At 54.6% G+C, this 15,884-nt stretch overlaps 1 protein-coding gene across 18 annotated transcripts in view; it reads left to right on the forward strand.

Moving 5' to 3' along the window:
* Positions 1-12,861, forward strand: part of IKBKG (inhibitor of nuclear factor kappa B kinase regulatory subunit gamma) — a 19,703-nt gene extending 6,842 nt beyond the window's left edge. For 5 of the 18 annotated variants that reach the window (XM_081568087.1, XM_081568090.1, XM_081568089.1 and 2 more), the window contains exons 4-10: positions 4,336-4,454; positions 6,530-6,682; positions 7,497-7,593; positions 8,589-8,732; positions 8,989-9,131; positions 9,306-9,367; positions 9,612-12,861. In XM_081568087.1, coding sequence (XP_081424213.1) covers positions 4,336-4,454; positions 6,530-6,682; positions 7,497-7,593; positions 8,589-8,732; positions 8,989-9,131; positions 9,306-9,367; positions 9,612-9,754 — 861 coding nt within the window. In that variant the 3' untranslated portion in view covers positions 9,755-12,861. The remainder of the gene's footprint in view (positions 1-4,335; positions 4,455-6,529; positions 6,683-7,496; positions 7,594-8,588; positions 8,733-8,988; positions 9,132-9,305; positions 9,368-9,611) is intronic. The other 13 variants (XM_081568095.1, XM_081568096.1, XM_081568098.1 and 10 more) reach the window with 3 other exon arrangements.
* The last annotated feature ends 3,023 nt before the right edge of the window (positions 12,862-15,884 follow it).

The raw sequence follows: 15,884 nt of genomic DNA on the forward strand, positions 1-15,884 counted from the left end.
CTGCCAGTCACGGAGGCCGGAAGTCCACGATCCAGGTGTGGACAGGGTCGGTTCCTTCTGAGGGCAGGATCTGGTCCAAGCCTGTCTCCTAGCCTCAGGTACTGGCTGGGAGGACTCAGTGTTCTGTGGTTTGCAAACACACTGTCACGTGGCCTTCTCCACGGGTGTCTGGGCGTCTTTCCTCATCTTACGAAGATACGAGTGTCAAAGAGCAGCTCAGCCGGCCTTTAGGTAAAGGGGTAGGAACCAGTTTTGTTTGGTAACCACTGTCAGCAGGCAAAAGCGCCGGGCACCCTTCTGATTGGCACAGGAGTGCTGGTGATTTGAAGGGAGAGTGAGGCGGGGTCAGCGAGCAGGGTCTCGAGTAAAAACCCATGGCGGGTTGGTCAGGGTAAGTGCAGTGAGGTCAGCATCGTCCATCCCCAGGGTCAGTTCTTGGATGTTACGATTCTATCCTGCTCAGAGATGGGGAGACTCAGGCCCTGTCCTTCCTGAGGATTCCATTTCAAAGGAGTGACTTTCAGGTCCCCGAGAAAGTCTCTCCTGGGTTGTTGGAGGTACATGGACATCTCAAAGGGACAGAGCAGGGGTTCACATGTGGAGAGCCTTCCTAGGAAAGACTCCGAGAAAGGGGGGGGCTCAGTCAAATGTTGGCTGGAACAAATTGTACATTCTTTTGCCAGCCCTGTTTTCTCAGATGGGAACTGAAAAGGGAGCTGGGTCAGCCCAGGGTCCTGACCTTAGGCTGCAAGAAGTCACAGTAGAGCTTGCTCAAGTGTCCAAATCTTTTGTAGTTCTCAGCAGTCACTGGATCAGAGGCCTGCCCTCCTCCAGTATGACCTCATTTTCACACCATCACATCTGCAGTGACCATGTCTCCAGGTCAGATGCCATTGACGCTTACTGCAGGTTAGTTCAGTTTAGTTCAGTCACTCACTTGTCTCCGACTCTTTGTGGCCCCGTTGACTGCAGCACGCCAGGCCTCCCTGTCCATCACCAACTCCCAGAATTTACTCAAAACTCATGTCCATTGAGTCAGTGATGCCATCCAACCATCTCATCCTCTGTCGTCCCCTTCTCCTTCCGCCTTCAATCTTTCCCAGCATCAGGGTTTTTTCCAGTGAGTCAGCTCTTCGCATCAGGTGGCCAAAGTATTGGAGTTTCAGCTTCAACATCAGTCCTTCCAATGAACATCCAGGATTGATCTCCTTTAGGACGGACTGGTTGGATCTCCTTGCAGTCCAAGGGACTCTCAAGAGTCTTCTCCAACACCACAGTTCAAAAGCATCAATTCTTTGGTGCTCAAGTTAGGCCTAACTGCGGGTTAGGCTGTGGCCATAGCACTTTGGGGCCACAAGTAAAGCCACTACCACTCTGAACCAGTGCAGAAGGGAGAAGGAGAAGGCTGCTGCTCTCAGAATGCCTGCAGAGCATCCACCTGCCCTGTACTCACGGGATGGGACGCTGGCTTCACAGTAGCGATCAGAGCCACTGCCAAAGCCCTAGTGCTAGCTGACAAGTCTGACAGTAGTGGGTATTGGAGAGGCCATGGCTTCATGTTGCTGGTGACACTGCTTTGAAAAACCATCTGGTATTTTTTCTTCAAGTTGAAAGTTCAGGTCACTCTCACCTCGTCAGTTGTACCCCAGGTGTATACGTAAGAAAAACTCTTGCACATGGACAGCAAGTGATGGGGGTAAGATGCTAACCCTGGAGAAACCAGAATAAAACTAATATACCATAAAATTCGCCCCTTGGAAGTGTAGAATTTAATAATTTTTAGTATAGTCTTAGAGTTGGCCAACCATCTCTCTCCAAAACTGCAAGAAGAAACCCCAGCAAGAAACCGTGTCCCCATGAGCAGTCACTCTGCAGTCCCATCCCCCCGAAGCCCCAGGTACCTGCACATCTCCTGTGAGTGGAATCCTGCAATGTGTGGCTCTTGTGTCTGGCTACTTTCACTCAGCATCATGTTTTTGAGGTTCATCCATGTTCTAGTTTGTCCAAGTACCTCATTTCACTTTATGGCTGGATGATATTCCAATATACAGAGAGACTACATTTTTTTTAATCCAGTCTTCATTTGATGGACATCTGGGTCATTTCCACTCTGGCTGTTAGGAGTAATGCTGCTATGCACATTTCTGTGCCAGCATGAGTTTTCATTTCTTTCAGGTAGATATCTAGGAGTTCACCCATTTTTTAGAACCAAATTCCAGACACCATGTGATTTCTTCCATAAAAAGTTCCATGTGCATCTCTAAGAAATGACTTTGAAAGAAACATAACCACAACAGCATTGCCACACGTAAAATAGTACCATTACCTGTTAAGTGTCATCAAATAGATTCTAAGATACATCTTGACAGGATTTTCTGATGGATCCGACGTGAACTGTGAGAGGCAGATGGGACTCAAGAAGGACTTGAAGGTTTTGTCCTGCCAACTGAGCATGGGTTAGCCATCTACTGGTAACAAGGAAGGCCATGAGTGGAACTGGCTTCTGAGGACGATCAGGAGTGTAGTTTTAAAGAGGTTAGTTTTTAGAGGATGACTAGATATCCAAGTAGAGATATTCATCTCACAGGACAGGTGGTGTGGGCTATTCACACTCTTAGGTGGAGAAGGCCTCACTAAGTTACCATCGAGCAAGCCTGGAAGACAGTGAGGACATGAGCCATATGGATATCTGGGGAAAGACTGTTTTAGAGGAGAGGAAAGTATGTGCAAAGGTCCTGAGGCAGGAGCATACCTGTAATGTTCAGGGAAGACTAAAGAGGCAAACATAGCTGGGGCAGAATGGAGAGGGGCTGAGGAGGTAGTCATGGTGGGGACTAGTCATGTGGGATTAGTAAGCCAGTGGAAGGATTCAGGCTTTGATCCTGAGTGTGACAGGAACCGGGAGGGGGGCTGTGCTAGTGTGAGATATTATGTCGATTCCTCTGGAGTGTGGGAGTTATTATGGATTGTTATGTTTCCCCATATCCTAACCCATAGTACCTCAGAATGTGACCTTATTTAAACATGAGGTCTTTGCAGATGTAGCCAAGTTAAGGTGAGGTCACACTAGCTGAGGATGGGTTTAAATCCAATGACTGGTGTCCTTAGAAGAGAGACAGACATACGGGGAAGATGGTCACGTGATGATGGAGGCAGAGATGGAGTGATGCAGCTCCAGCTGATGAATACCAAGGACCGCTGGCCACCCCCAGAAGCCAAGGCAGTGGCCTGGAGCTGATCCTCCCCCAAAGCCCTCAGAACGATCCAGTGCTGTTGACACCTTGCTCTTGGACTCCTGGCCTCTAGAAAACAATCTGTTTCTGTTATCTTAACCACCTGCCAAATCTGTGGTCCTTTTGGGCAGCCCTGGGGAACTCCTACAGCCGCAGGGGTGCAACTGGGAGCCTGGGCAAGCTTATTGCAGCTGCCCAGCAAGGGGCTCTCAGCGGGCTGGGCCCAGTGTGGGCATTAATCTATAGGGTGTACCCATGGGCTTCGAGGTGGAGAAGTTAGCCAGGCAGTTGGATAGCTAAGTTGGGTTGCAAGAGACAAGTCTGTCCTGGAGGTAGGACTCTGGAAACTCACAGCCTGTGGAGCGTAATGAAGGCCTTGAGACAGAGCAGGTCATCCTCACATGTGTGTACATGGAGAGGGTCGCGGGACTGAGACTGCCCTTGAGAAGGAATGGTGGGTGGGGCTGGGTGCACGTGTGCGAGTGCATGAGTGCGCATGTGCAGGCCCCCAGGCCTGGCTGGGAGGTCTGTGTGGTGGTTGGTACCAAGGGGCGGGGAAAGCTGAGGACTGGGGCTTGATCCTGGGCTCGAGCAGGCCTCAGGTCTCAGGGGACTGGAGTCTGGACAGCTTGATGAAGGGAGCTGGACAAAGGGGAGTTGGGCCAACTCTTGCATCTTGTTGCTTGTGCAGCTCTTCTGGAAACGGTGTCAGTCCACGTCACCTGCCAGTGGCCTGGGGCCCGTAGGGCGGAGTGTGTATCTTTGTCACTCTGTTTGAGTCTTGCCTTCCTCGGCACTGAGTCTCAGAGGCGAAGAGGCTCCCACGTCCCTGCCTCTCCTTTTGCCCCATCTGCAGATATGAGGAAGGCCTGGGAGGGGGGGCTCACGGGACGGGATCTCTTCCCACTGCTTCAGTTGCCTGGATGAGGGGGAGACGCTTCCAGAGGTGGAGTTTAGGTGAGGGGGGCTGCTGAGGGCAGGCCTCAGGAGGCCTGTCACTGTGTTTCCAGGCTTCCCCGGGGACTTGAGGGTGCCAGGGACAAGCAGCTGGCAAGAAACCACTGCTGAAAGAAAGTGGCTCTTTTTTTTTTTTTTCATGCAGCAGATGGCTGAGGACAAGGCCTCAGTGAAAGCCCAGGTGACGTCCTTGCTGGGGGAGCTGCAGGAGAGCCAGAGTCGCTTGGAGGCTGCCACCAAGGAGCGCCAGGCTTTGGAGAGCAGGTGAGGTGGCAGGGAGGGCGAGCCCAGCCAAAGGCCACTTCCAGGGTGCCTGAGGAGAACAGGACCCTTCGGGAGCCTCTGGAGATGTCCTCTGTGACAGGACACACGGGACTAGGGGGACTGGGCGTCCAGGACCTGGGTCCCAGTGCGCCTGTGGGCTCTCTGACCTTCTGCTGGAGTTTGGCTTCTTTACTGAGTGGGTGTTTCTGGGGGTGGCATAGAAGGGCAACCCTGTGGGCTGCAGGGAAGCCCTCCCAGCTGAGATTGATGACAAGGAAAGGGCACACACGAGGACCCCCAAAGGCAGAAGACATGGGTCAGGAGTGAAGACCCCAAGCCTTTGGTTCCCTCTCTCCCTCCCTTGAGGGGCCCCCAGCACGCTCCCTTCACCAGCAGCAACAGAGGCCCCCCCTGGAGACCTAGGGAACCCACTCGAGACTCGGTGCCGCAAGTATTTTTGAGGGCTGATGGGTGCCAATCATGTACCAAACTTCCTGACTCCCAGAGGAAAGCCAGTGCGCCCTGTAAACCACCCTGTGGTGCCAACAGCTGAGGCACAGAGACCACTCTTAGCAGTAGGGAGTGTCTCATCGATGTCAAGGACTCGCACCAGCCTACTGCCCGGGCAACACCCCTGGGCCAGCCTTGCATGCCGGCCCTTCTGAAGTCAACATCCTTAGGTCCTCTGGTTGCTCTCTTTTGCAGAGGGTGGTTCCTGTAAGTGAGGTTATTGGGTCAAAGGGCATGGATGTTTCTGTGGTTCTCACGCTGCCCTGCTGCATATGCCCCAGACTGATGGGTTTGGGCTACAGGGTGGCCCCAGCCCTTGCAGCACGGGAGGTGATCAGGGTGCCCCGGGCGGTGTCTGGGATGCCTTCCTGAAGGAGGCTGGGGGAGCAGGCAGGAGGTAAGCATGTGATCATGCCAGCCTCTAGAAAACAGACGGCGAGGGGGGAGGCCACTCAAGGCTGAGCCTGCTGGTTCCAGGATCGTCGCATCCTGCTGTCTCCCCAGACATGCCTCTGTCACTCCCTGTTGTGAAAAGGCACATGTAATTTTTAGGACTCTCTGGTGTTTTCCCTGCCTATCTTTTTTTCTGTGCACCTAATAGAAGCTGCTGGAGTTGGGATGCTGTCAGTGCAGTTTTGTAACTGCTTTTGGTCCTCTAACGACCCTGGAGGGCCGTTATTCCAGCTATTACAGGCTCTTGGGTGCCCTGCTTTCCTATCACACCAACTCCACTCCTACCCCCTTGGGTGAGCACGTACGGGCTGAGCTACACAGCTCAGGGCAGGAGGCGTCTCCCATCGGGCCCCTGGCAGGTGGCAGTCCCATCTGGTGATGGCAGTGACGGGGTTGGGTTTTGTCAGCTCACAGATGGGATCTGTATCTGATAGACTAGCCCAGTCGTGGAGAGATGCTGGGACCAGAGCCAATCTCCAGTAGCCCCCTGCCGTCACCCTGCAGTGAGGCTGAGGCAGCCTCGGTCCAGTGGGTCGCCTGGCCGAAGCCTGGACCCAGAGTGCAGGGTGCTGTGTGGACGTAGGAGACCCGGGGCGGTGGGGGGCGCTGGGCCATTAGTGCTATGTCCCCACAGGCAGGCAAGTCAGAGGCTCTTTGGGCAGGTGTGGAGCCTGCGTGGCCTCTGGAGCAGTGCCCCTCTCCTGTGCCGCCCCCCTCCAATTTCTCACTTCTCCCTCCCCACCTTCTAGAAATTCTATCAAGGCTGACTGTCTCTGCTTCCTTTCCTCGCAGTCCCTCCCGACCCTTCCACTAGACAGGCCCTGGCCAGCACACCCAGCACCCGCCTGTTGTAACCTCATGGGCAGTTCCTGGGGCTCCTCTCCCCTGGGACTACCTCCTTCACCCCCAGAACAACCTTCCTGGATGGCTGTCCCCAGCCCCAACCCACTCCGCACCAGGCGCCCCGCAGTTGTCCCTGTCTCCCCGGCCAGCGCCCACCCCGGGGTCACCTGGAAGCCTCCCCCTTCGTCGCCCTGTGCCAGAACTGGTTCCCCCTCCCTGGCATCCATCCCGGCGCCATGTGGCTGCCCGTGACCTCCGCCTCCTCACAGGGCCCGGGCGGCCAGCGAGCAGGCCCGGCAGCTGGAGAGCGAGCGGGAGGCCCTGCAACAGCGGCACAGTGTACAGGTGGATCAGCTGCGGCTGCAGAACCAGAACATGGAGGCCGCCCTGCGCATGGAGCGCCAGGCCGCCTCAGAGGAGAAGTGAGTGGGCCGCGGTGGGGGGGGGGGGGTCCAACGCTGTCACTGTCCATCGTCACACCCCAGCGAGGCGTCCTGGAGAAGGTAACATCCTTCACTCTCCTGTCCACACTCCGATCCCACCCTCTGGCCCACATGTTCACAGCGTCCCATTGAGGATCCTGCCTTGTCTTTGTTGGGGTGTCTTTTGAGTCTTCTTTCATCTCGAACCATCCTCCTGCTTTTCTGGATTCCTCATGAAGTTGACTTTTTTGAAGGGGACGGGACAGCTGTCTTCAGTTTTATTTTTTGCACATAAAAATATATATTTTTATGAAAAAGAACTATGTCTTCCAGAAGAAGAAGTACTTCGAGACTGGCGTTGTATTACATTTTTATGAATCTCATTCATTATTGTCTCTGGTTCATTAAAAACTCCTGGACTTTCCTGTCCACTGCTGCTGTGGTCAGTCTGTTGTGACAGGTTTTTTATTGTTTTTCTTTCTTTTTTTGTTGTGATACGTTTTGATTGAAGTTATTTACTTTTTGTTGTGATACGTTTTGATTGAAGTACACGAAGAAAAGCCAGCCTCACAGAGATGTGTAGTTGGACCAAAGCTCTGATTTGTGATACACATTGCTTTCTATACTTTTTTGAAAATGCGTGATTTAAGGAAACGGATATGAACTAGGTAGCAAAGCTTGCCTCCAAGCTGACGGCCTGCAAGGCCGAGAGGCACCCTGGAAGCCACATTCTGGCCTTCGGCCTTGAGGAGTAGGAAGGGGGCGGAGTTGGATGCTGTGGCTGGATCAGGACAGGGTGGTTTCTTTACCTCAGGCGGAAGCTGGCCCAGCTGCAGGTGGCCTATCACCAGCTCTTCCAAGAGTATGACAGCCACATCAAGAGCAGCATGGTGAGCAGTGAGCGGAACCGAGTGAGTACGGGAGAGGCGCCTTCCGGGTGTTTGGGACTGACCTGCCCCTGGCTTCTCTCCCTGCAGCCTGGGAGCTCATCCCCGCCCCACCCCCCCAGATCCGGGATATTGGAAGTCAAGGCCCTACCTTAACAGACTCAGAGCTGGCTTTGCAGAGGGATACTCGATTCATCCTAGAGCTTGGTCAGGGCCCTGGAGTGACAGGTCAGGCCAGATGGCAGGGAGGTAGAGATGCTCAGGCTGTGTTGTTTACTGCCTGTGGTGGACTGGGGGGGCCTCCAGATGCTCTGTCCCAAGCAGGATCATGCTTGTCTCCACGGCTGCTCCCACCTGACAGGCGTCCCCTGGGAATGTTTCCATACCAGTCTTGAAGGTGGCTGGGATCCCTGTGCTCATTGGTCATCATCAGACCTATCCTGAGTGTAGTTTCTAGTGATCACATTTCAAGAAGGACACGGTCAAACAGAAACATACCTGGAAGAGACTTATAAGGGTAAAGCCTGAAACTGGGTCACATGAGGAAGAGTTAGTTACAAAACCGTGGCCCTTTGACCTCAAGAGGAAAGGCTGGGTGTTGCGTGTGCATCTGTGTGTGTGAGTGTGTCTCTGTGGGTGTGGTAGGGGCGGGGGCAGGAAAGGGGGTTGTGGGGAGTCTGTGAGGTGGCGTCCCGGGGGACCTATGAGACTCAGCTTAGTGGGCACGTAGTGGAGCACTAGGGCATGAGACTGGTCCACGTGGAGTGGGTGGCCCTTGTCCTTGGAGGGTTGGGGGAGGACCGTACAGCTCAGGATGGAATGTCAGCCTGGGGGAGGTTGTGCCAGGTGACCCGAGCGGTCCCCTTCGGCCTGCTCTGCCTTTCCTGTGCCTTGCACAGTGCCCTGTCTTTGGTTCCTCTTGGTCCTCCTCCCCGGGAGCAGCAGCCAGCCCGCGGATGGCCCGGCCCCCACAGCCGGGCCGCATGGGGCTCCATCAGCTCCCCGTCCCCCATGTCTAGGGACTGCAGGTGGAAGATCTCAAGCAGCAGCTCCAGCAGGCCGAGGAGGCCCTGGTGGCCAAACAGGAAGTGATCGACAAGCTGAAGGAGGAGGCAGAACAGCACAAGATCGTGATGGAGACCGTCCCTGTGCTAAAAGCCCAGGTGAGGGCTCGCCCCCGTGGCCAGCCTGCAGGGGCGCAGGCTGGGATGCAAGGGCTGGGACCTGGCGCATCTCGGGCGTCATTTGGCAGTGGCCTCTCAGAAAGCCTTTGAGCCCCTCGAGACGTTCCTTGAACTCACAACGCCCTGGTGGGGACCGTCTTCGTGCTGGGGGCTCTGCCGTCCCAACCCCCATCCACCAGGCTTGGCACGGAGCGGCTGATTGACAGCGCATGCCGCCCCCTCTCGGTTTTGTCAGGCGGATATCTACAAGGCGGACTTCCAGGCTGAGAGGCAGGCCCGGGAGAAGCTGGCTGAGAAGAAGGAATTCCTGCAAGAACAGCTGGAGCAGCTGCAGAGGGAATACAGCAGGCTGAAGACCAGCTGTCAGGAGTCAGCCAGGTGGGCGTCAGAGCACAGGCCCCATGGGCAGTGGTGCTGGGTTCTGGGCCCGTCGGGTCAAGGGGGGACTGGCCTCCCCCTCCCCGCCTTGGACCCCATCCTTCCCCCAGCCTCACACAAGCCGGAGATGTGACCCAGATGTGTTGATTGGACGCTTTCTTTTTTTTCTCAAAGGATTGAAGACATGAGGAAGCGGCACGTCGAGGTCTCCCAGCCCCCCTTAGCCCCTGCCCCAGGTGAGCAAGTGGTGGCAGGAGGCAAGATGGATCCCAAAACTACAGGGGAAGAGGAAACTGGACGTGGTCCCCTCCTCCCCATCAGTCCCCGCCCCACCCCAGGGGTGGGCCGAAAGGGGAGATTCTAGCCTTGGTGACTCAGGTGGTCATAGCCCAGGTGTCGGTCTTTGCCTTGCCCCACAGTTGGTTCAGGGGGACACACGCACAAAGCCCACCCCAACCAGTGCCTGATCTCTTTCTCCAGCTCATCACTCCTTTCACCTGGTCCCGACCAACCAGAGGAGAAGCCCCCCTGACGAGCCGCCCAACTTCTGCTGCCCCAAGTGTCAGTATCAGGCTCCTGACATGGACACCTTGCAGATACACGTCATGGAGTGCATCGAGTAGGGCTGCAGGCCGCCAGGCAGCCCAGGACCGTGCTCTCTGCTGCTTTCCTCTCCTGTCTGCCTGGGCCTGAATTAGGGATAGCTGACACACAGTGGGCGCCCTCTCTGAGCCCTGAGACCTAGCCACAGGGCCCCATATTTCTCCACCCTCATCCATGGGTTTGCCTCTCTTAGGGAGCCCCAGCAAGGCCCACCGCTGTGCCCTTTTGATTCGTTCTGTTTGCCCGAGCTGCTTGGCTCTGGGGTTCACGCTTTTTCCACCTGTGCCGGGAAGGTCATGAGCCACAGCTGGGGCTCCCGGACACCAGCTTCCTAGGCTGAGGTGGGCAGAGCCTTCCTCCCAGCCGCCTGGCACAGCGCCCGGGGCGCAGCTCTTGTAAGCTGGGTGCTGTTCCCTTGGCGGCTGCAGCACACTGGACTGACGCTGTCTGCTACTAACGGACATCGGGGTTGTTGCCGCGGTGCAAAATCCTTGTGCATCTCATATGTACCTTTGGTTGGATCCTTCGAAGCGGCACCGTTGAGTATCCACCGGGGTAGACAGCGCTGGGGCCCCTACCCTGGTGTGCTTTCCAGTTCTCCCCACAGCCCTGCCACGGGTGATGGGTGTCCAAGAGCTGGGGGGGCTTGTGCCCATCCCACCAGGTGAGCTCCTCTTTGTTAAGAGTGAGCTTGACTTACCTCTTTAGAGCTCGAAGGGTCCTTTTCAGTTCTGGTATAAATGGCCTGCTTGGATTTTTTTTTACCTATTTTTCTATTGGGCTGTTAGTCTTTTATTCCTTGACTTACAAGACCTCTTTGGTCATTAGGGGCATCGGCTCTTTTCGTTGGTGATGGAACCCGCAATTATCTCTTCCTCCTGACTTGGTATCGGTGTGTTTGCACTGGAGCCTGTTCTCTTGTTGTTTCGTTTATCATGCACAGCTTTGTGTTTGACGTTGTCACCACCTCTTGGTCTGAGGAGGGGTGCATGCCACAGGTACACTTGCCCTATGCTGCCTGACGCTGGTGTGCGCCCTGGTCCTCCCCGGGAACACTGCCACCAAAGTCTTTGATGCTGCTCCCTGTGCCAACCCCAGATGCCCCAGCCTGGCCAACAGAAGCCACTTCACCATCTCTGGCAGAGTACCAACACCAGAGAACTGTTCCTTATGGTTTTGCAAGAAACTGGATATTTCTGAGGATGTCAATGCTGTGGGCATCAACCCTGTAATTGTGGTTTCCTTCTCAGCGCTCAGTGTCCCTCTGTGCCCTGGGAGCTGTCTAGTTGGCAACGGGATGACACAGACCCCTGTCCCTAGGTTTTGTGTGGGACTCCCTGCTATCTGGCAGTGCCAGGGGGGACTAGGATCGGGATATCAGTCTGGCTGGATGATGGCCCAGCCAGCATCCTGTTCTGAAAACAAGCCTGGGCTGGGGTCTTTGTTGTCATCTGCAGGGGTGGACTGATCTACTTCCTGAAGTCCAGTTGCAGATGGTCCTTCGGGAACATGTTAAAGGCACAGATAGGTTCTCTGCTCATGGATGCTCTTTCAAACCGTATCCTGCAATTTTTCTACAAGAGCACTTGCCATTTCCGGGGAATGTATTAGTTTCCTATTGCTGCTGAAGCAGGTGACTACAAACTTGGTAGCTTAAACCATCAAGAATTCATTCTTTCCCGCTTCTGGAGGCCAAAGTCTGAAATCCAGGTGTGGGAGGCTTTGTCCCTTCCAGAGGCCTCTCTCCCAGCTCCCAGTGGTCTTCCTCAGTGTTCTTGGCAGGTGGACGTGTCTCTCCAGCGTCTGCCTCTGTCTCTATGTGGTCTCCTCCACTTCTGTCTGCATCTCTTTCTTCTCTTTCAAGGACACTTACTGGATGTGGAGGGCCCCCCCCCCACCTTGAGTCATCCAGGATGACCTCGTCTCCAGATGCTTGCTTTCATCACATCCACAGAGACCCTTTTCCCAAGTAAGATCCCAATCACACGTTCTGGGGGTCAGGACGTGTGCATCTGTGTTGGCCACCGTTCAGCCTAGCACGGGGTCATCTTCTGGAGCCCACAGATGAGGACAGATGTGTTTGAAGGCAGGCATCTCTGGGATTGGCAGCTCTGTTGGAGGGCTTGTTCCCCAGGGTGATGGTGACTGCTGTGCTCGGCAGAGGCAGGTGACACTATAGTGAGGAAAAATGGAGTTGGGAGTGGGGTGGGTGCTTGCAGGCTTGGGGACTGTCGAGCCTCAGGCCCTGTCATCTCCAGCTGAACTCCAATACTGGGGCTAATGCACGTGGCTAGGAAAAAGATGGTGGCTCTGTTAGACCACTTGCATCCTGGGTGGTGGCTCCTGGCTGGGTAGGGATTGGGTTCGTGCTTCTAAGATGATGACAGGTACACCAGAGTGCTTCTTTGACCAGCTCCCTCCTCTGAAAGGGGGCTGAAAGAGGGGGAGACCCCAGAGTGGCATGAGGTGGACCTTCTCTGCCCTTCCCCAACCTGGGAGCGTTGCTGCCGCTCGGGCAGAGGCCCCCACCTAGGCGGCACAGCGGCTATAGTGGGAGCTTCACACACGTTCCACCTGTGCCCGGGCAGCTGCTTTGGGGCTGGCTGGGGACCGGGCGCCGGCCGGAACCCACTGTTGTCTGGAACCTTCTCTTCCTGCAGGCTGGGCACCCCTCACACCCTGCCTCCCGTGGGGCCAATGGGATGTGAGAGACAGGGTTTTCAACCAGCTTCTGAAACAAGGGGCTGGATTCCTCCCATGAGGGATGCAGCCTGCCTGTAGGGTCAGCTGTGTCCCCTGGACCCTCACGACTGCAGGTTTTGGACGTGGAGATGGACAGATAGGACCTCCACGTTGGCATTACCCATTGCTTCCACACACCCTGCTCCATTACCTGGTTAAGAGAATGCACGTTAAGAGCAATGTCCCAGCCTCCTTAACCCAGTGACTTCGGCACTGTCAGTGCTGGCTGCAGCAGCATCTGTAGCTGCCGAAGGCCATGGAGTAGGAGTTCTGGACGCCGTGGATACCTCATCACCTGGAACCCCCTCTGGAGCACGTGGATGTGAAAAAACCACCAGACACAGTGATGTATGAAGTGTGACCCCAATAAAAGAGGGAGAGCTGTTGTGCGTGCCCTGCTACTTTTTGGATGGCTGTGGTGGTAGGATTACCAGTGATTAAGTTTGCCTTACGTGTTTATGTATTTTCCGGATGCCTATCATTTGCATGTATTACTTTGATAGATAGAGAATGTATGTTACTGTGAACTTGGTTCGGGGTGGGTGCAGCCAAGGGGTTTGCCTGCAAGTGGCTGGCGTTAGATGGTACGAGGGTGGACTCCTTGCTTCCGAGCTGTGCGTGCACACTTTGGGGGTGGTGCTGCAAACAACAGAAACGTATTGTCTCCCAGTCGTGGAGGCCGGAAGTCCACGATCCAGGCGTGGGCAGGGTCAGTTTCTCCTAATGGCTGCGAGGGAGGGTGTGTTCCAGGCCTCTCTCCTGGATTGGGAGAAGCCATCTGCGCCCTGTGTCTTCACGTCGTCTTCCCTCTGCGTGTCTGCGTCTCCAAGTGTCTCCTTTTATAAGGACACAGTCCCATTGGATTAGGGCCACCTTCATGACCTCCCTTTAACTCAGTCACCCCTGAGAAGACCCAGTCTCCACATGCAGTGGCATCCTCAGGGCCTGTGGGTGAGGACTGCCTGGTGTCTTCTTGGATGGGACACATTTCCACCCATAATATGGGACGCCTCGCTGTTTTTTTTTTCAAAAACGTCTTATTTCTTTCTTTTCGGCTCTGCTGGGTCTTTGTTGTCCTGAGGGCTTTCTCTAGCTGCGGTTCTAGCTGTGCTGGCTTCTCCCTGCAGTGTGTTTTCTTGTTGTAGAGCCTGGGCTCTAGGTGTGCAGGCTCCGTAGTTGCTCCTTGGCATGTGGGGTCTTCCCGGCCCAGGGCTCAAACCCACTTTCCCCACACTGGCAGGTGGGTTCTTACCCACTGGACCACCAGAGAAGTCCCCAGGTCTGTTTGATAGGAGGCCGAAGAGAGCATTTAGGTGGCAGCATTTAGGAGTATGCTGTTAGAAAAGAGCTGCTGCTCCATCTCCGTGGTGAATTGGAGGCCTTCTGTGGTCTGCTGCCCGCTGATGGGTCAGAAAGGGGGCAGGGCTCAGTGGCTCCCTTGGCCACAGAAGGACATCATTGGAAGGGCCAGGCCTGACACGTCCCTCGGCGGGCTTTGTTGAGGCACAGAGAGAAGCAGTGGCTCCTTGGAGAGGAGCTGGAGCCCAGCAGTGTGTCCCCTAGGCCCGTCTGCGGTGTGAGGCTTGCACTGGTGACTTTACCTTTCTGAGTCTCAGACTCCTCATCCATGAAATGGGACCATCCAAGGTTTGACTTCCATTTCAGTCGCTGCTGAGAGCAGGCTGTTGTTTGCATGCTGTTCCCCCGGGGTGAATGGAGAATCAGAGGAAGGGAAATAGGACCGCAGCAGCCACGTTTTGCAGGTGGGTGGTGCGCAGTTTGGCTGCTTCATGGTTTCTGCAACCTCCACCCTGATGTAGCCAAGTGTCTCCTCCTTCGTGGTGGTGTAGCCATGGCAAGGGGGACACTTAGACAACCTTGGCCAGGGCAGAGCTGGAACTGGAGTCGAGATAGAAACCGCAAGACTCCAAAGCAGACATCTCAACCTAGGGTCAAACTGCACACTGCACTGTGGGGGGGTGGTGGTCCCCCAAATCCAGGTGGGTACAATTCGGAGCACGTTGTCGCTGCATCCATGAGGTGTGCCAGGTGGCCCTGCCTCAGCCAACGGGACTCAGTTGCAGTCTACCTGTGTTTGTTTTGCTTGTGGCAAACCATCATGAGCCTTTACTGCATTTCTTCATTTCTTTGCAAAGACTTCTTTGGCCCCATCGAGGTTACCATTGTGTGGATACTCAGAAATGGGATGAGAAAATGTGCTGACCACACACTGACCTGTGCTAGGACCTTCCCTGCTCACTCAGAGCAGTTAAGTGCAACCAACTGAACATAGGGTGGGAAGCAAAAGTGATTTCCTAAGAGTCTAGTGGCGTTGTGGGGCTGCCACAAGCATCGTAAACAGTGCTCTATGGCAGAGGTGCCCATGTTCTCGCTTGCATTAGCTGCTCTGCTAACCACAGGGGTGGCCATCCCTGGCTTTTGTGCTTGTGTTACCCAGTCATTGGTGAGCACTGACTTCCTAACAGTTCACTTCTCTGAGCACATCCCCAGGGACTGCATTGGGTGCTCACAACAAAACACAGATACACACACACACATACACACTGACTGCTAACTGCTCATTAATCCCTGCAACTTCAAAGATAATGTGACTCACTCTTTAAACCTAAGAGCACATAATTCCAAGCTGCAAATTATATTTTTAAAAGCTGATTGTTAAAAGTTTATTTTCAAAGGTGTTCTCCAAACACTTGATGATGCAGGTGGTTTTTTTTTTCTTGTAGTAAAATACACATAAGATTTACCACTTTAACCATTTTAAGTGCACAGTTCAGTGGCAAGAAGCATATTCACATGGTTGGGCAACCACCCCACCATCCATTCCCAGAACCTTTTTGTCTTCCCTAATGGAAACCTTGTCCCCATTAGACACTAACTCTGCATCTCTACCCTCCCAGTCCTCGTCTGTCTCATGTCAGCAGCATTAGGATATGCAGTCGAGGAGCAGCTCAGCCGGCCTTTAGGTAAAGGGGTAGGAATCGGTTTTGTTTGGTAACCACTGTCAGCAGGCGAAAGCACTGGGCACCCTTCTGATTGGCACAGGAGTGCTGGTGATTTGAAGGGAGAGTAAGGCGGGGTCAGCAAGCTGGGTCTCGAGTGAAAACCCATGGCGGGTTGGGTCAGGGTCAATGCAGTGAGGTCAGCAGCGTCCGTCCCTGGGGTCAGTTCTTGGATGTTATGATTCCATACTGCTCAGAGATGGGGAGACTCAGGCCCTGTCCTTCCTGAGGATCCCATTTCAAAGGAATGGCTCTCAGGTCCCTAAGAAAGCCTCTCCTGGGTTGTTGGAGGTACATGGACATCTCAAAGGGACAGAGCAGGGGTTCAGATGTGGGGAGCCTTCTCAGGAAAAATTCTGAGAAAGGGGGGCGGGGCTCAGTCAAATGT

This window comes from Giraffa tippelskirchi, chromosome X (genome assembly GCF_054371585.1).
Source record: "Giraffa tippelskirchi isolate mGirTip1 chromosome X, T2T-mGirTip1v1.2.pri, whole genome shotgun sequence".
NCBI classification, from domain to species: domain Eukaryota; kingdom Metazoa; phylum Chordata; class Mammalia; order Artiodactyla; family Giraffidae; genus Giraffa; species Giraffa tippelskirchi.